We start from the raw sequence: 21,547 nt of genomic DNA, 5'->3' as shown, positions 1-21,547 counted from the left end.
AGCTTGATAGTGACAATTGGTATGAAGGGTTGCCCCTACATTGACCAAGGTCTTATCTGTGGGGTCGCCCCCACATAGGGTCTTTGCTTGCAGTATCTGCCGGAACAGATGGTATTTATTTGCTCCCCCACCGAGCAAATAAGGCACAAGGACGATTTTCATTGTGAGGAGTGAAGGGGGGGGGAAGGGCAAAAGGGGACCAGCTCCCGAGAGGTGGGAAATGAGAGCTGGTTAAAGGTCAGGCATGTGGGGTTGCCCCCACATCTGGTCTTTGCTAGTCATAGCTAGTCATAGCTTGCAGTATCTGCCGGAACAGATGGTGGTATTTATTTGCTCCCCCACCGAGCAAATTAGGCACAAGGCCAATTTTTAATGTGAGGAGTGAAGGGAGGGGGAAGGGAAAAAGGGGACCAGCTCCCGAGAGGTGGGAAATGGGAGCTGGTTAAAGGTCAGGCATGTGGGGTTGCCCCTACATCTGGTCTTTGCTTGCAGTATCTGCCGGAACAGATGGTATTTATTTGCTCCCCCACTGAGCAAATTAGGCACAAGGCCGTTTTTAATGTGAGGTAAAAACCAGCTCCCCTAAAAGTAGGCAAAAAGGGGGCACTCTGGTTACCAAAAATAATAATTGTCCCAGTATAGAGGGTTTCCCCTCCATTGACTGGTACAAATTATCTTAAGTGCAGCATCTGCCGGAACAGATGGTATTTATTTGCTCCCCCACTGAGCAAATTAGGCACAAGGCCGTTTTTAATGTGAGGTAAAAACCAGCTCCCCTAAAAGTAGGCAAAAAGGGGCCACTCTGGTTACCAAAAATAATAATTGTCCCAGTATAGAGGGTTTCCCATCCATTGACTGGTACAAATTATCTTAAGTGCAGCATCTGCCGGAACAGATGGTATTTATTTGCTCCCCCACCGAGCAAATTAGGCACAATGCCGATTTTTAATGTGAGGAGTGAAGGGAGGGGGAAGGGAAAAAGGGGACCAGCTCCGGAGAGGTGGGAAATGGGTGCTGGTTAATGGTCAGGCATGTGGGGTTGCCCCCACATCTGGTCTTTGCTAGTCATAGCTTGCAGCATCTGCCGGAACAGATACTACACTTTGATCTTGTCCCGAAGGTATCGAATTTCAGTTTTGTTAGTTAAGATATTTCTAATGTCGGGCGATTAGGTTTTTATCATGGGAGGTTAGGTGTTGTTTTATGACGCTATTGTCAGCTAAATGATGGCTTAGTTGTCTGGAGAGTGTGGTTGTGGTGTGACCTATGTATACGTTATATATATATATATATATATATATATATATATAGAGAGAGAGAGAGAGAGAGAGCGAGAAAGAGAGTTTTCCGATACTTTTTTGTGACTAAGAGCGAGGAAGGGATAGAGCGATAAAGAGAGGCGAGAAAGATTAGAGAGAAAGACTGGAAGTAGTAAGTATTCTAGGTTTGGTTCATAAGCAAAGCGCTTTACATTACGCTAAGTCAGCAACAGGCGATGTATTAATTATTTAACGGAAGTGATATACTCAAGAAAATAGAGGGGGGGAATTTATGTAATCATCCACAAACAGACTGATTCACTATATCATAGCACGTCCGTGCGGCTAAACTGGCACCCATTGTAAGCCAAGAACGTAGTTGATAGTTGGCAGTTCTAATCGGCGCTCGTAAAGAATATCTCCAATGCCGCTATAAACAATGATCGCCATTTTTAAAGAGTTCGATTTATTTGTTCACAAGGAGCTTTGCGAGAGAGAAATAGTGGGTGACAGAGACAGGCGGAGGCAGGCAGATTAAAGAGAGAGATAGAGAGCGATAAAAGGAGAGAGAGGAGAAATAGATGGAGGCAAACATCGGAGATATAGTCAAATAAAGATAGATAGGAAGATACAGAAAGATGATATTTGTTGACTCATAAAACAATATTATACGACTATACATAAAACTGCTTAATGGAAGTGAATCCTTATTTTGCATAAAAAGAAAGGAAAAGTATTGAAGCAAAAAAAAAAGAACAAGAAAAAAAACACTGTAATAGCAAATACTTTCATAACGGATTGACTTGCGGCTCCAATTCGAGTAAAGAAACCCGGTTATCAGTGATGGAAAGGAAAGAAGGAGAGAAGGGAAAATTACACTCCACGAGAGATAATGTTATTTATAGATAAAATTATCCATCATAAAAATGCAGGAGTTAAGTACAAATTAATTCTATCTGCAATGTTTATTTAAGAATGGCCTTTATCGCTATTTCCACTAGTACTTCTTTCTTTAGAACTAACGGGACCTGTGGAAATTCCACAGTGGACTCTTTCATATGTAATATATTGATGTTGGCATCCAATGGATGTTCAGGGTAAATGAAGCCCCTCTAATATTATTGTAGCTCTTTTGTTAAAACTGCAAAAGTATTTATTTAAGCAGGCAGGGCCGCCCGACGTAGCCCGGTCATAAAATACGCTTAAATATGATATTTTAATTCATGCAACTTTCATATATATTATTATAGAGTCAATTTTCTATCGATTTTTATATATTATATTGTTGTGATTTAACAAATAAAAAAATATATCCATATGACTTGGGTAAATCAGCTTGAATCGAAACCGAAACCAAAATTTATGAAGAAAAAAAAAGTATATATATATATATATATATATATATATATATATATATATATATATATATATATATATATATATAACTTGTGTTTCTTCAACTATAATCGAAACCGAAACAAAAACCTTCTTGGTAAAATTATTTATTTAAAAAAAAAATAGCCTTCATGAGTGCCATCAGTTATAATCAAAATCGAAATCCAAACTTACCTAGAATTCTGGCAAAATTATTTATAAAAAAAAAAATAGATGACTTGAGTGGCATTAGCTATAATCGAAATAAAAAACCAAAGCTTATGAAAGAAAAAATGGAAAATCTATTTATTACAAGAAATGAAAGATTATAATAATTAAACGATAGTCACTCGGAAGAAAAAAGATGTAAGCGTGACCCACAAAATAACACACAGGTTATCGCATTAATATATGAACTAGCGGGACCTGTGGAAATTCCACAGGGAACTCATTCATATGTAATATACTGATGTTGGCATTCTGTAGATGTTCAGTTTAAATGGAGACGTTCAGTTTGTTAAAACTACAAAAGTAATACGAACGCCATACAAAGCCTGGTCGTAAAATACGCTTAAATATGATATTTTAATTCTTGCACATTTCGTATATATTATTATAGAGTTAATGTTCTATCGATTTTTATATTTTATAAAGTTGCGATTTTAAAAATAAAAAAAATATATATTCGTATGAGTTGGGTTCATTTATTAGAAAAAAATGGATTACTGGAGTGCCATCATTTAGAAACCTAAACCAAAACTTATGAAGAATTCTTGGTAAAATTATTTACAACAAGAAATGGAAGTACATAATTAAACGACCCGATTGTAAGCGAGACACAGAAAATAACACATACGCTATCGTATTAATATATAGATAAGATTGTTTTTCATACCATATATTAGGCACGGCCAAAACGGAAGAAGGGAGTGGATTTTTCTGACGGAGATATTTTAAAAATCTACCAAAAATCAAGTAATTATTCAATCAATACGAAAATTTCATAGATTATTAAGTGAAGAAAGAAGTTTATAATTGTGTACTTATATATATATATATATATATATATATATATATACAAATAATTTATATATATATATACAAATAATTTATATATATATATATATATATATATATATATATATATATATATATATATATATATATATATATATACTACAAAATCCCCTTCTTTATTTCTGGTTACAAATATGCTTAAAAAAATCAGCCGAAACTGAAAAAAAATTATTGCATTGTGGGGAGAGTGAAGAGTGTAGACGAAAAAAAATAATAACAATTGTGCACGTATCAGATTTTAAGGTTCAAAATCCGAATTTCGAATGTGTTTTATGAGACCGAATCTAATTGGCCCCACACTTCCTACCAAGCATCGGTCACATCGCCACAATGTTTCATTTCTGTCCTTGTTTTACAAGTACATAATTACGAGGGGTGTGCAATAAGTAATGCCCCATGACCCACTTTCCATAACAGTCGAAAAACGAAACTTGGTACAATTATTAGTCTTTCTCTACATAGGAAACACCCAGAGTTATGCATTTCTCCCATCGTTTGATGCAGCTCTGTAGACCGTTTTTGTAGAACACCCCAGGTTGGTCCTCCAACCACGATGTGACTTCAAATATCAAGGCTGCATCATCTGGAAAACGCGTTCCTTTCAAAAACAACTTCATGGCTGGGAAGAAGTGAAAGTCAGAGGGTGCAAGGTCAGGAGAGTAGGGAGGATGGGGTAGGATTTCATAACCACACACCCGTGCTTCTGATCTGGCGATATGCGATTTGTGGATCGGAGCGTTGTCCTGCAAGAGGAGGGTACCTTTGCTGATTTTGCCCCGCCTCTTGATTTTGATAACTTTCCTTTATTTCCTCAAAAGTGAAGCATAATAGGCTCCTGTAATTATGGTACTCTTTGCCAGGAATTCTTTCATCACTACTCCGTCCTGGTCCCAGACGACTGTGAGCATGACCTTGCCAGCGGAGGGCTGCACCCTTGCCTTCTTTGGAGGTGATGAGTCCAAGTGCTTCCACTGCATTGACTGAGCGTTAGTCTCTGGATCATAATGATGGACCTAGGTTTCATCCTGTGTAATCAGTCTTTTGAAAAACTTTGACTAATCTTCTTGGCACATCTCCAAATTCATTCGCAAGCACTCGGCGCGTTCTCGCTTCTGGAATGGTGTGAGCAACCTGGGAATCCATTTGGCAGACACCTTATGCATATGCAAATGGTTATGAATGATATTCTCCACAAATTCTGTACTAATCTTGACATTTTGGGCTATTTAGCGAATAGTAATGCGCCGATCTTCCAAAATGGCAGCCTCAACTTGACGGATAGATGCCTCATCAATAGCAGAAGGGGGGGGCGACTTCTGGCCAGGTTTGAATTCACGATGCCAGCGTTTTACAAGGTCATATGATGGGCATTATTACCATAAGTTGCTTTCATTTCATCAAAAGTCTCCTATGGTGTGCATCCTTTCAAATACAAAAACCGGATCACTGCTCGACATTCAACAGGCTCAATTTCATATCTGACTTAGTTCAAACACCTGTAAAACAGAAACCACAATTAGTTCAGAGCTGTACTTTGCCACCTAACCCGTAGAGTTATAAATCATTGTACATGCAAATTTTCAACTAGATTAGACAACTGGAAGTGGGTCAGAGGCATTACGTATTGCACGCCCCTCGTATTATGTCACCTTTATTATTAAATAGTCCTATATATAACAAGCTAATGTCTCATTTAAGCATCAATTACTTATGTTGGCCTGAAAATATCCTATACCTCTATAAGGCCACTGTTCGCCCATATATGTAGTATTGTTGTCACATTTGGGCTGGTGCATCTGCTACTAGTTTCTTACTCTTGGACAGGGTTCAAAAGAGAGCCACAAACCTGATAGGTCCTGACCTGTCGTCTATGCTTCAACCTCTGTCCCATCGACGAAATGTTGTGTAGGATCATCAAAGTTAAGGAACGTTGAGCCTGGTGGTTGCAAAGAAATATAAATAGTTTTCCCTCTGATGAGAAAGAAAGGTACTTCTTCGAAACTCCGTGGATTAAGGACTATTCACTTATTTTGTGCTTTCTTTTTAAAATAAATATGTTTTTAACTTTTTTTTAGAGTTTTTTAAACACGTTTTATAAACTACTTGTTCATATATATATATATAATTCCATGCATTAAAAAAGGCACAGTGTCACTTTGATGTAAGGGCTACTATGTAGGGAGATGAGCAGCAAGATGTCTGTTCACATTACATTTGAACTTCTGCATGTCAGTATAGTTAGGAAAGCAGAATCCCAGAAAGGTTTTCCAAAGTCTAGCAGTTCTGGGGAAGAAACTATTCGAGTAGAAAGTTTTCTTATACATCTAGGAATCTCTACTGTGTACGGGTGGAATCTTGTTGCTTGTCGGGTTTGTCGGGAGTATTTACGTTGAGGGGGTACAAGGCTTTGTAGTTCGTCAGAACATTCACCATTAAAATACTTGTAGAACAGGCAGAGGGATGTAACATTTCGTCGACAACAATACTCCATTCATGGACGAATGGTGGCCTTATAGAAGTACTGGATACTTTCAGGCATAAATATCTTTCTAGCATGGTAGAGAGAGCCTAACTTCTTCGCAGCGGCCCTGCCAATGCTCTCAATGTATTTGTTTCAACTCATATTTCCTGTGACGTTAGGCCGAGGAGTTTAAAAGAAGTACTTTTGCATAATGTATCTTTAGTCATTGCTATTAGTGGTTTAAAATGTTTCTTGTAATTATTGTAGGTAACAAGTTTAGTTTTGGCAGCATTGAATGTGACTATCCATTTATAACCTAATTCCACTGCAGATTGGAGGTCTTCCGCTAGTGTTTCTGTCATTTCCTTAAATATGTGTTCATTTGTTTTCCCCTCGTGCCTGTTATAAGGCGTGGTATCATCAGCAAATACAGGGTGACTCCCCCCCCCCGCCAAAAAAAAAACAAACAAAAAGTTAAATGGAGGCCATCTAGAACATATGCTGTAGAACGGAGAGAAAAAAAGGCCAAAGGCCCTAGTGTTTTGATGTGATGTTTTGAATATAATAAACTGATTATGACCAAAGTTTCATTTCATTCGGACAAAACACTAAGAAACGGGGCCTAATTAGAGATATGGCCCGTTTTTTTTTTGGGGGGGGGGGTCACCCTGTATACTCATCTTTTTTTTTTTTACACAGTGATCACCACTTATCAAGGCCCGGAAGCCACTAAGGGATAAGAGTTATTGCAAGTACATTACGTTAGTATGGAGATTTGATGAAGTGTTTACTTAAGGGGGCGGTTCATTAGGAAAAAGACAATTTCATCAGGGAGGTCATTTATGAATATTAGAAATAAGAAAGGTCCAAGGATAGACCTCTGAGGCACTCCCGCATTTATATCATATTGTTTTGATGTAAGACCGTCGAAGACAACCTGGATTTAATTTTGTTAAATATTCGTCCAGTTATACCATATAATCCGATTTTCCTTAGGAGACCTCCATGCCATACACTGTCAAAAGCCTTAGATATATCTGAGGCTACCGACCTATCCTCCTCTGCTTTGTCCAGTGTATGGTATATACGTTCAGAGATTAAAGTTAGGATATCTGCTGTAATACGGGCTTGCCTAACTTGTTGATCGGTCAGAAGTTTAGCCTATTGTTTATCGGTCAGAAGTTTAGCAGCTGTCAGGTGCTAATGCTCGGTTAATTAAGGACTCAAATATTTTGGGCGAAAAGCGGGAGGAGGTAACTGGAGCGATAATTAAATGGGTCAGTTCTTTCGTCTGAATTCTTGAAAACAGGTACCACAGAAGCAGTTTTCCAGCAGTCAGGAACATATGTATATATATAATACCGAAGTGCAGCCAGATATACTTTTATTTGTTTTTATATCAGCATAAATAGGTTGTTACACATTTATGAGCATGTTTCGGTCAGCTACTAACCAGTAACTAGAGATCTCGTCAAGCGATATAGCTTATACAAAAACTAAGTCCGTAATGAAAACCGTTAGGATATTCAGCGTCCTATTTATATTTTGTTTTATTTATGTCGACACTATAGCTCATAGCTTTCAAGGAGACGATCTGTTGTGACTGGAGTCAGGTCGAGGTTGCTGTCTGAGCTGATATCATACAAAACCCGAAATACGCAATGAGGACAGGGCATCACAGAAGACCTCCCCGAAACAGCATCTTAAGATTGCATTTCATGATTAAGAGCTGATGTTTCATAATAAACAACTAAATTTGACAATTTCTCATTGATGGGCACTACCTACCCCCGGGGGAGGTAATGCTTGTTAGTGGGGAAGTGGTTTCATAACCACAGAATAGATAGTACAATATTGTCATTGGAAAGGAGTAATGTCTGGGAGTGGCCGTGTTATCTCATAACCACAGAACATATACTGCACTAATCCGTTGCAAAGGAGGAAGTAATGCTTTGGAGGTTTGTCTCATGTCGTACGCTTCCCTCTCACAAAGGAGGAGATAATACACGTTGGTTTGGTTGGTTGTTTTTGTTTTACGGCATATCAACCCTTTTCGGGTTATTTAATGCCGAATCCAAAGATTTTGAAGAAAAAAAATTTTAATAGAATATATTTCTTGTTTTCAAGTCGGTTTCTATTTAACCCATAGTTGGGACCCTAACAGGTACTACCACTCCGGGTCAGAGTGGACATGGGAGCAATGGTAATTAAAGGGTGGCTCCACACTCCCCAAAGCCCACAAGCTGGGCCTCACCACTGGATATAGTTTAAGGTCATATCCAGGACTCCCATTGAGGGACTTTTACCCTCTGCAGGGGGTAGTCGGTGTATTCTAATGCACCACCGACAGGGCCGCAGGACAATAGAACAAATTAATTCAGCATTAGTATAATAATAGATTAAAAAATATGTTTCCTCGCAAAAGAGGAGATAATGCCTAGGAAGGTGGTATCAATAAACTGTTCCTCGGCGCACTTGACTTTCTCAAAGACATCGGATATTTGGTTCAGCCCATCTGGCAGAAAACCATTCCATATTAATAATAATAAAAAATACATAAACTATCATTTGTGACATAAATGATGACGTCTGCTTGACACATGCGCACTTATATCAACTGACGCCCTTTTGTAACAACTGTGCTTTCATGTTTTTCTTGCCTATTTTTATTCCAATATTATATCTATATACAAAAAAGTAGCGTTTGTGTGTGTGTGTGTGTGTGTGTGTGTGTGTGTGTGTGTGTGTGTGCGTGCGCGCGCGCGTACCACTCTTCTATAGCCCACACTACTGGATCGATTACAGCCAAACCGAGAAGGATGATGGGGAATGGAAAAACCGAAGAGGGAAAGCACAAACCAGACCTCCACAGAAGGAGTGCAAGGAGTACAAAAACCTTAGAAGACTTATTGCCACCCAATTTCCAGTGGCGACAATTTTGCAATATATCAATGGTAAGCGGCTGTTGCAATAACACAATGTTATTTGCGAAGATTATTGAAATACGTGGAGGGCACTGGAAATCTGGGAAGAGTTGTTGTCGTATGGACTCCAAGGGACACCATCGGTTGTTGTCAGTGAGCAATCTCTGATGATGACATGTGTGAGAAGTCCTCATGAGTACAAATAATAATAATAATAATAATAATAATAATAATAATAATAATAATAAGTGCAAAGAGAACTGGGACCTTGGGAAGGCTTATTGCCACTCAAATTCCAGTAAAGACCACTGCCAACGAGAAATCAATGGCAAGCAGCTGTTGCGATAATGCAAATTTATTTGCAAATATTATCGAAAGAGGTGGTGAGTACTGGAAAATCTGGGGAGACTTGTTGTCATTCAGCTTCCAGGGACCACCACAGTTTCTATTCAATGAGATCTTTGATGACCTGTTTGAAAGATCCTTGTGAGCCAATAATAATCCGATCCTACGTGAAAATGAAAGAAGGCAGGAGAGAATTAGTTTGTATAGACGACTGTTTGAATGACACAAAAAAATACATAATGCAAAACACTGAAAAAATAATCATGGCAACGAGAGACAGAAAAAAAACCCCGAGAAAACAGAAAACATAGAAACAAAGGATAAGATGAGAAAAGAAAAATGGGAAGCGAAACAAATACACGGAAGATTCATAAGGATGACAAAAGATGAGAATAACGAAAACACTTGGACATGGATGTGAAAAGAATACTTAAACAGAGAAACTGAACTCCTAATAACTTTAGCACAAGATAACGCGATAAGAACCAACCAATCAAAATAAAGATTGACAAAATACAAGAAAACAAGAAACGTCAACTACATCAGCTTCGTAAATTTTCAATAGGTGAATGTTAATCTGTTCAATTTTTTCTGCATGGGGGAATTCGATGACACATTTCCGATTCTGACACGGGCATATGACTAGTTTTGTTTTTTGTTTTTTAGTTTCACACCGTCAATATCTGCAACAGAAAGATAAACCTTTCAAGTGATGAATGCATAAATCAGTCATGATAACAATGCGACTTATTATCCTCTTTTATGTATACGGACGGAATAAAAAAATATTAGGCATTTCTTTTGGAACGTCCCTCGTTAATGCGTGTTCAGCATAGTTGGTTCCCGGACAACACCGATTGAATCATCTAGTGACCGTTTAAAACAAACCGGATCCGAGTAAAATGCTCGCTTACAGACAGACACGCCTCGGTTGAAGAATGAAAGCGACCACTTACGCAAAACACTAAGCCTTTCAACTTCAATCTACGAAAGACAAAAAATTATAAATTACAACATTTATCTTTAAGTGTCGGTTTGTTTGTTTGTTTGTTTGTTTTTTTTTTATCACTGTCCGGCATTCCGTTCTTTTCTGTAAAATTCTTATTTTACCGAAAATTTCTTTGTGTTCGCTTACAAATTGCAAACATATGTGCAGTGGCTGTGAATATATATGAGAAAAAACATAACGCATTATATAAGGCCATTTCCTTCATTTTTATACAGTCTTCTATTTCCTAACTTTTCCCATTGCTGACACTTCTCGAAACCAATGACCAGAACGTAATCTAATATATAAACGGCTATATGTCTGTCTGGATGTCTGTCTCCATATTTCCAAACTCGATCTCCTCCGAAACTAAAAGCCGTAGAGCGGCGCTAGGGGCCTAAAATGATTGCATTTTTTTTTTACGGGCCGTAATTTTATGGTCTAAACATTTGAAATTTTACATAAAGTGTATTCAGATATAGAGCAAGCTTTTTAATCCGCTTGGTTCAAAAATGTTTAGTTACCAATATATAAATTTATGTATGTATGTATGTATGTATGTTTGCATGTCTGCCTAAAACTTTAGCCGGTTAAAATATTTTTTAAGGGGTAAAAAATGGGTCATAATTGAAAAAAGAATGGTTAAACATTTTGTACATATATCTTAGTTTATTTTTAAATTTTAATTTTGAATGAGTTTAAATGCGTGTCGTCATGTTGGTGCAGTGGTAATGTTACCAGCTTTGAATGCGTCGGTTTCAATTCTAGCTAACTATTTCGAAGACCCGAACGTAACTCCAGGTAAATAATATAAGTTAAGTAATGTAAGCCACGAATTTAAAATAAAAATAATTTCTTATTCTCAAGGGTGTGAATTCCATATAGAACGTTATAAATTAATTAACTAACGTATTTGTTTATTTCCTAATATTACGTTGTGATTTGGCTTTCAAGCGCATTTGATGCGTATTTTATTTTATAATTTCTTATATTTTAAAAATAAAACTTTTTCACAAGGAAACATAAAAGAGAACTTTTCACAGATATACAAAAAAAAAAAACATTCTTAAATCACGGATAAAATACTTTTCCAGAAATAAACAAAAAACAAAATTGTATCGCTACTGGTTTCGGTTGATCATAGCTTTTAGGATATCATATCTTTTACATCCTAATTTCGTCTATCCTCCTTATTTTTTTCCGGAATCCTTGGAACAGCATTTTTAACCATTAAAAATACACACCTTGAAATTTCATTAAACACTAGCAGGCCCACCGGGCGTTGCTAAAATAATGAGACAAATGAAGTTTGAACATATCTGTTATTCTTAGGTGAAATATTACACACATTTCGGGTTAATTTCTTGCCATTAACCCCTACACTCAGAAAATGGAGTGTCTATACCGAAAGTCGGTTGGGGGTGTCCATCCGATTGCCGTTTATAACATGAGGAAGTTGGTTGTTGGACTACAACAATAAACTAACCGCACTTTAATTTTATACGCGGGGGTAGTGGAGTACAACCACCGGACAACGCCTGGTAACTGGTCCTGCTAGTATTATCTATACATATATATATATATATATATATACATATATATATATATATATATATATATATATCTTTCTTATTTTCTTTTAGTGTATGGATAGTTGCTACTTCTTCTGATGTGTGTATATATATATATATATATATATATATATATATATATATATTAACAAAATCAAGAGATCAAGGAATAGATGGATAACAACAAAGTGCATTTCATCGTTCGCTAAAATTGCTTTAAGGCTATTCGGACAAATTCTAACCTTATGACGTTTGAAAATTTTCACAAGACCAATCTTTTGTCAGGCGTATTAAATTAAACACACTTTAACAATGAATAGTATAGAATCCATTTTCCTTATGAGGAAAAATATGAGAAACATTTTACCTACATCTCATCTTTCCAAAGTTTTTTAAAAAGATTTTGACTTAAAACTTATTGGTATATGAACGATTACCGAATTTTCAATTATATAATTATATAAACCTAGTAAAATTCGGAATACTATAAACAAGATATATATATATATATATATATATATACATATATATATATATATATATATATATATATATATATATATATATATACTAGCATTTCAGACCAGCGTTGCCCGGGTGTTTGGAGGTGTATGTTGAGGAAAAAAAAATAAAATAACAAAGTAGCAGTAGGAAGGCAAGCTCGAACCCGTACAGCGAAGGAGGAAAAGAACGGGAACAAAAATCTGACGTCTATGCTGTTACGACCACGGCCAAAGCGGAAATGACATATGTTTAAATTAAGGCTAGAAAATCGAAAGGAGAGGATGACTTTCAAAAATACTGGCGAAAAAAAGCGACCCCCCTCTGTTGAAAAGTGCCTAGTTGAAGGTGAAGATAATAATGTTTTTAGCCAATGTTTCCATATTTGTCGTCTGAGAGGTCGAACTTTAAAACGATACTGATCGTGGTAAAATCCGTCGCCTCTATCAAAAATTTTAGGCAGACATGCAAACATACATACATACATAAATTTATATACTCGTAACTAAAAATCTTCGAACCATACGGATTAAAAGGCTTGCCCTACATCTGAATACACTTTATGTAAAATTTCAAATGTTTAGACCAAAAGAAATTGTCTGAGTAATTTGGTAAAGATTTCAGAGATCAAATTTTTTAAAACTTTGACTCCTATTATAACCTTTTAACTTTTATTGTTTGGGGCTCAAATCAAGTTATTAATTTAGATCCATGCCCAAGGAACCTATATCTAAAATTTCAAGTGTTTAGGCCTAAAATTGTCGGAGGGGTTTGGTAGAGTTCTCAAAGGTCAAATCGTTGGGCTTCGACCCCTTAACAGCCAGATATCTTGCCGAAAACGGATTACAAAGATTTTCCCAAATCTCAGTACCCTGTATATCAAATATCCAGTCTGTGAACTTAGAATTGACGGAGTTATTGTGTAGGGAAATGTACACATACAGACAGACAGAGATACACAGACATGATCACTTTTATAGATATACTAGCATTTCAGCCCGGCGTTGCCCGGGTGTTTGGATGTGTATGTTGAGCAAGAAAAAAAAGTGGTAGTAGGAAGGCAGGCTCGAACTCATTACGCGAAGGAGGAAAAGAACGGGGAAAACTACCGACATCTCCGCGTTTACGACCACCGCCAAACCTGAAGTGATTTACGTTTCAATTAAGGCTAGACAATCGAAAGGAGAGGATAGCTTTAAAAAAATATCGTCGAAAAATCGAACCCCGTCCCTGTAGAAAAGTACCTTGTTGAAGGTGAAGATATTAATTTTTTTAGCCAATTTTTCCATATTTGTCGTCTGAAAGGTCGAACTTTAAAACGATATTGATCTTGGTAAAATCCATCGCCTCTCTCGTGTGTTAGGCACACATGCTAACATACATATATACATACATTTATATATTGGTAACTAAAAGTTTTCAACCCAGACCGATAAAAAGCTTGCTCAATCTCTGAATACCCTTTATGGAAAATTTCAAATGTTTAGACCAGAAACTGTCTGAATAATTTGGTAGAGACCGCAGAGGTCAAATTTTTTTAACTTTGACCCCAATTATAACCTCTTAACATTTATTGTTTTGGGCTCAAATCAAGTTATTAAGTTAGATCCATGTCCAAGAAACCTATATCTAAAATGTCAAGTGTTTAGACCCAAAATTGGCGGAGAAGTTTGGTAGAGTTCTCAAAGGTCAAATCGTTGAACTTTGACCCCTTAACTTGTTACACCCGTGTAAAATACTCTAGCATCCTTTAAATTTCTCGGAGATTTCAACGTAACGACCATATTTATACTAATTTCTGTTTTTTTTTTTTTTAATTTTTCTATTTTTAGCCTTGTCCGGGTGGTAAAACGGATGTGAGACGTGAACAATGTCACAAATATAACCAGACGCCATACCATGGAAAGTTTTTACGTTGGTCATCGTCCATCGACCCCAAGGACCCGTGTACTCTGATATGCAAGGCCAATGAAGGTGGACACCTTGTCAAAATACAGTCAGTGGAACTAGACGGTATGCAATGCGGAAATGGTTCTTACTGTCTTGGAGGTAGCTGCTTGGTAAGTAAACAATCCGATAGTCCAGCAATGAAAACATTTATGCGTCATCTGTATGAATGTGTGATAAATCCAGAAATGATCAATCATTACAGTAAAAGCAAGATAGTCAATGATAGGCAATAGAAAGTTGGCTCCACAAGATCAATTGCTTACGTTCTGATTGCAATATCGTATAAAATAAAGCCATCTTGCGAAGGGAGTTTTCTTCCGAGACCAGTAGTGTTGGATATTTGGCAGGTGACCCCGAGAAGAGACGCATTCGATGGATTGCACACACCTATATTGATTCAATTTGAAGAATGCGAGACTTTCCAACATGGTCTATTGGAATGCATAATTTGACCAGAAATATGTGAGAGAATATCGATCAAATAATTTTACACAATAGACAATGGGATATATTAAACATTCCAGTGGAAAATTTTTTAATATAAATCGACACAACAGAAAGCGGAGCAGTTGTCACAGACGGAGAACAAGCAGACACATTCTTAACCGCCAAACATCCACATCAGGCCCACGCGCCTTCACTGATGTCAAATGCTCGACATAACTGTAAATGCCAAACTGTTGTCTGTGTGAAATAAAAATAAAATATTATTTTATAGATTAGTTTATGTGTTTATGTATTTTATTCGCTGTCAGTGTGTATATATCGTAGACCAGTGACAAAAGTGGGACATTGCCAGGGCCGCTGCGAAGAAGATGGGCTCTCTCTACCATGTTAGAAAGCTACTAACACCTGAAATTATCCTATATCTCTATAAAGCCACCATTCGCCCATGTATGGAGTATTGTTGTCATATTTGGGCTGGTGCATCTGCCTCTAGTCTCTCGCTCCTAGACTAGGTTCAAAGAGAGTCGCCAATCTGATAGGTCCTGAAATGTCAGCTAAACTTCAGCTTCTGTCCCATCGACGAAATGTTGCATTCCTCTGCCTGTTCTACAAGTACTTTAATGGAGAATGCTCTGACGAAAGGCAAGCACTTGCGCCCCCACGACGTAAATACACCCGACAAACCCGACAAGCAGCTAAATCCCACCCCTTCACAGTAGAGATACCTAGATGCAAGTGAGCCTTCTACTCAAGTAGTTTCTTCCCCAAAACAGCTAGACTTAGGAATTCCCTTCCGGGTCCCTGCTTCTCTGACTGCACTGACATGCAGAAGTTCAAGTGCAAAGTGAACCGACATCTTGCTGCCCAACTTCCTACACAGTACCCCTGATGCTTATGTCCCCAATAGTAGCCCCCTATAACAAAGTGGCAATGTGCCTTGTTTGGGGTGAAAATGTAATTAAAAAATAAATAAATGAACAGAAATGCACATTTAAACGACCGTATGCAGCGAATATATAACAATAGCACTCGTAATATATAAATTGGTTGCTTCACAAACGTTCTAGGAAATGTCACTTTCACACGAAAACATCATCCGATGACCATTTTTATGAATCCTTACTGACGATCTATTTTGCAATCCATGCGTGGATCAGATGTTATAATACTATTGTGAGGGATAATAATCTCCTATATTCAGCATAATCATCTTGACACACTGATTCTTCTTGGATCACCGAAGTTAAGCAACGTTGAGTCTGATCAATGCTAAAATGGGTGACTATTTGAAAATACTAGGTGCTGTATGTTGTCTCTAATTATATCAGCATTGTTTCCAATCGTGTTAGAATTCTCCGGGAATCAAGTATTGCCGACTCAGAAGAAGAGTGATCAAGAGTTGTAAAAGCCTTGCTTAACAATTAAGCGGTTGTCATCCATCCAGGATCAATAGATTGTCCTTGTCGACCTGACCAACGAACATCCGAGAAAAAATGTCACTAATTTTTCTTTACTATATCGTTATGTTCGTGTTTGGTGCTTGCCCGAGCTCTAACCATTTATCCTCCTTGTGAAACATTCACAGCAAAAAAAAAATGACTGACTTAGAAACAACCATAATATAAAGAATATTCCTTTCTTATATCTTAAAAACAAAACACCAACAAACAGAACTTTAATGCATAAAGTTTCTTCCCCTTGCGAGCCTGTCTTTATCGTTATTTTTATAGCAAGTGTTCGACTGAGCTCCAATCAATGCCCCCCAAACTTCCACGAAAAATACCGTCTAGCTGAAACCACTATCAATAATTTCCTCCACTCTTTACCTGGACCTAAACCTAAACGTAGATTTCATGAATAAAGCTTCTTTCTTAGAATTGTACGTCTGTGGAATTCTCTTCCGTTTACCTGCTTTCCAGCTGACTACAATTTCGTCGTCTCCAAAACAACAATTTCGTCGTCTCATAAACAAATTCTTGGTGAACCGTCCCCTTAAGATATCCAATTTACCAGATTTCCACAACTAACGATTACTACGATATGATCCCATTGACTACTGTACACCAATTAACCCTTATTCTCGAGTGGCCTCTGGGCCTTGATAAATGTAACTCCTATTTGTAAAAAAAATCATATCTGGAAAAATTCTTCACGGGCTTTCCAAACCACTAAAAGAGGGTCGTCTGCAAATCTAATGTAAACAAATTCTCATTAAACTCCGAGATAAGCAATTCCCTTTTCATCTGATCAGTAGTAAAATGGGTGAACATTTTTTTTTACATAGGCATCACCACTTATCAAGGCCAAAAGGCCACTCAAGGATAAGGGTTAAAGAGTGTACAGTAGACATTGGACAATATAGTAATCATTAGTAATGAAAATTTGGTAAATTTGATAACTTATATAGAACGGCTCATCAAGAACTTATTTACGTTAGACTTGAACACAATCATATTGTAGTCAGCCGGAAAGCAGGAAAACGGAAGACAATTCCACAGGCGTGCAGTTCTAAGAAAGAAGCTTTGTTCATGGAATCTACGTTTAGGTTTAGGCACAGATAAAGAGTGGGGGAAATTATTGATAGTCTGTACAGCTAGACGAGTGTTTCTTGTGAAAGTTTGGCGAAGGGGGACAATAGATTGAAGCTCAGTTGAACACCTTCCATGAAAATAACGATACATCAGAGATAAACTCGCAACATCTCTTCTGTGAGATAGGGGTTGCAAGGAAGAGAAAAGGACATCTCCTACGAGGCTACGAAGTCTATTTTGAACTCTATCAAGGCAGGCCAAGTCCTTTCTAGCAGCTCCTGCCCAGATGTGGCAACAATATTCCATCCTTGGACGTACCTGGCTCTTATATAGATAGAGAATAGCATCAGCAGTGAGGTATTTACCGGATCGATAGAAAGATCCCACCATTTTTCCAGCGGCCTTGGCAACAGATTTGATGTACGTGTTCCATTTAAGATCAGGAGTAAAGGTCAAGCCCAGAAGTTTGTCAAAACTTGAGGCCTCCTGAAGACGAGAGCCATTCATTTCAATTGATGCCAGATGTGGATCAGAATGTTGATGATGTAAAGAGAGAAGCTTTGTTTTAGATGCATTAAAAGTAACCAGCCACTCCTTTCCCCATTGTACTACGTGCTAAAGATCAGAGGAAAGAGAATTGGAGAAAACTTGGTCGTTTACTGTCAGATGTGCTACCATAAATGGTAGTGTCGTCAGCATAAATGTCTACAAATGATGTAAGGATGTGATTTGGAAGATCATTAATGTAGATCAGGAAAAGAGTTGGGCCCAGGATGGACCCCTGAAGGACACCGGCATTAATACTGTGAGATTCTGATTTTTGCCCCTCAACTACTACTCTTATGAACCTATCAAAAAGAAATGATTTAATAATTGAAAAGACATTTCCAGCTATACCATATCTAGAGATCTTATGAAGTAAACCTTTGCCATACCCTATCAAAGGCCATACCCTATCAAAGGCCTTAGATATGTCAAGAGCAATTGCCCTAGAAAGGTTGCCTCCGTCGAGAGATTTGCTAATCCTATGAGATATAACTGTAAGCACATCTGCTGTAGATCTAGCAGAACGGAAACCATATTGAGTGTGACTAAGAAGGTTATTTTTGTTGAGATTACTCTGCGCTATATGTGCTCTCTGCTTATGCCGGCATTTTACTTACCGTCCTGAACATCTCTCCACTGAAATCAGTGTTGACCTAGAAGAAGTTTAGGTAAGGATTGCAAATCCCTTGCTAAAGAATTCAGCGCATGTCATCCTTTCAGGATGATCAAATTGTCCTCGCCGATCCGGCGAACGAACATCCAACATATTTCCCTGCGAGATTTGAACTTGTCTAACGAACAAATACATAAACATGCTGGCTACACCGAATTGAAGTAACCTTGAGTCGTTTATAGCTAACGTAAGAAATAGCCACTCATTTTCTATTTCTATAAATTGTTGTTTTCCTGTAAATAAACTTTGGTGTTTGTATGATTACGTATTTTAACGAAGAGACTTTTGATATGTTAGAAAAAGCAAATGATGTATATTTATTATTTTAACGGATTTTCTGCGTCGATCCATGTGTGCAAAGGTCGTTTTAAACAGTCTTTCTTTATTTAGAAGTCGCAGCATGAGTAACTTTTTCGACGGTTTTAATATGAAAGTCATTAAGAAATTGAAAAAGATCATTGTGACGACTGGAAAATATATTAAACTCTGATGTGTTTTTAATGTTTCCTCCAAATAAGTCTGACAGAACTTTCGTTACAGCTCCATATATTTTTAATGATACTTTTTTTTTTCGTTCTTTTAGCCGGCTGGCTGCGACAAGGTGTTTGGTTCAAACACAGTTGTTGACATTTGTGGTATTTGCGGAGGCATAAATGCCACTTGTGATCTGAAATCCGGTACGAAAACCGGGAAGTATTACTGGAAGACGACATGGGGTCCTTGCTCGGTGACCTGTGGGGTAAGTAGTCCTTGGCATCATCACGATGCAAATTTGTTTCTGTATGGCTTCAAAAATCAAACATCTACTATTACAGTGAAGCCGATGTTAAATAATGAACTGTACGTTTGCTAGTACACATCTAAGTATTTATACACCCACGGCAATGTTAACACGTGCACGGGAAATATGATGATAATGATGAAGTATGAGATCAGCCTCCGCTCTAAAAAAATAACCTTGATTTACTATTATTAAAATCGAATGTGGTATTACATGGCTCGAGAGAGAGAGAGAGAGAGAGAGAGAGAGAGAGAGAGAGAGAGTAGTAAGAAGTTCGCTTGGAGGATTTGAGCGAGCTACACACGTAAAAAATGGCTTAAGAATTAATGTTAAGTAGTGAATTGTATGTTTGCTAGTTCATATTTGATTAGTTATACTCGCACGGCGATGTTAACACGTACACATGAAATTTGAGTCATTAAATCAACCTCGTCTCTAAAAATTTGATCTATTATTAATAAAAACGAACGTGACATAACTTCGCTTAAGAGAGAGAGAGAGAGAGAGAGAGAGAGAGAGAGAGAGATGGAGATAGAGAGATAGATAGATAGATAGATAGATAGATAGGGAAAGAGAGACAAAGAGAGACAGTAATAAGAAGTTCGTTTAGAGGCTTTGGACGGGCTACACACGTAAAAAAATGGCTTAAGAATTAATTATGAACTAAGTAACCATGAGCCCTAGATATATGAAGTCTCAAAATATCCATTTTCCTCGGCGTAAGTAGAAGAGAAAAAAAGTTAGATTAATAAAAAAAGGATTATATTTTAAAATGTGTTTAGATGAGGATTGATAATTCAAATTATTTGGATTATTCGAATTACTGTTCTCATCTTAATTATTATTCCGACAACCTTTTGGTCGATCTCATATTCGACCTTCCTCATGTGTACCTTGCCGAACTAAGAATACAATTGCGAATTAATTAAACCTTATACTCGGCAATGTCTGACGTAACAAAATCGTGTTACCTGTCTTTGACAAGATATACTACAAGAAAATCGGAGATTACATCAGCCGAATTGTTTTGAGAATAACACTCAGGATGAGAACAGTAGTCCGAATGATACAAACGATGTAAATTATCAATCATCATCTCAAAATTTCAGAAATATAACATTAATTTTTATTCTTTCAACTAGAGTTTTGTTGTCATATCTGGGTTGGGGCATCAACCACTACCCCCACCCACTAAATTTCACACTGTCTGACAAGCTCCAACCCCTGTCGCATTGCCCCGGCTTTTTATCACTGTGTCTATTTTACAAGTATGTTCAGGTAATTTGCTCCGTGTTTTTACCCCCCCCCAAACGTAAATGTCCGTGCTTTTATCCCCCAAACGTAAATGTTCCTGACACTACCAACTAGTAGCTAAATTCCGCCTCTTCATTTGCGAGGTCCCTAGATACCGAAAAAAAACTAGTCTTCTAGTTTTCATTTTTTTCTCGGACCATTTTCCTTTGGAATTTACGACCTGCTCCCTGTTTTTTTTTCGGACCGCACAAATATGCAGACGTTTAAATATAATAAAAAAGAAGCCGCGCGTGCGTGGTCCCTCTCTGGTGCTGCATGTGAGATGATGCAATAAAAAATAGGGAAGAAATGATGAATGTAAGATGGGTGAAGGGCCAAAAAACAATGGCCTACACATTTTGGTTAAGTTTCAGGAAAATCTAATAGAGGGAGCAAACGCTATAGGGCAAAAAGTGTAATTTTGAGCCATTTGGGGGCATTTTTAACCTCTTTTAAGCCCTTGAGGACGTCGAATCCCATGGTAAATTGCTAATGGTGCAGTTTCAGATCTTAACACATGTATATTTGAGTTCATCGCCCTGAAAAACGACCATATGGTCAGATATATCAAGTTTTTGTTGAGAAATATGAAAAAACAGCCACAAAACAATGCGTTTTAGTACTAGAAGTCCCCGAGGAAGTGAACCAGAATTTTGCCAGAGTCACCCATACTGGATTTATATTAAGAACAATGGGCTTCACATTTTGGCCAAGTTTCAGAAAAATCTAATGGATGGATCAAAAGTTATTGGGCAAAACGTATTATTTTTGGCCATATTTGACCTCTTTTGAGCCCCTGGGAGCACGACGGGAATTTTCGCAATTT

General features: G+C 37.4%; 1 protein-coding gene across 6 annotated transcripts in view; it reads left to right on the top strand.

Moving 5' to 3' along the window:
• LOC145249500 (protein madd-4-like) overlaps positions 1-21,547 on the top strand; it is a 942,311-nt gene that overhangs the window by 592,462 nt on the left and 328,302 nt on the right. For all 6 annotated transcript variants that reach the window (XM_080111113.1, XM_080111108.1, XM_080111112.1 and 3 more), the window contains exons 3-4: positions 14,333-14,560; positions 19,231-19,386. In XM_080111113.1, the coding sequence (XP_079967239.1) occupies positions 14,333-14,560; positions 19,231-19,386 (384 nt within the window). The remainder of the gene's footprint in view (positions 1-14,332; positions 14,561-19,230; positions 19,387-21,547) is intronic.

The sequence above is a fragment of the Euprymna scolopes genome, chromosome 28 (genome assembly GCF_053919585.1).
Source record: "Euprymna scolopes isolate OS-2025 chromosome 28, ASM5391958v1, whole genome shotgun sequence".
Classification (NCBI taxonomy): domain Eukaryota; kingdom Metazoa; phylum Mollusca; class Cephalopoda; order Sepiida; family Sepiolidae; genus Euprymna; species Euprymna scolopes.
This window is presented reverse-complemented; position numbering and strand designations above follow the sequence as displayed.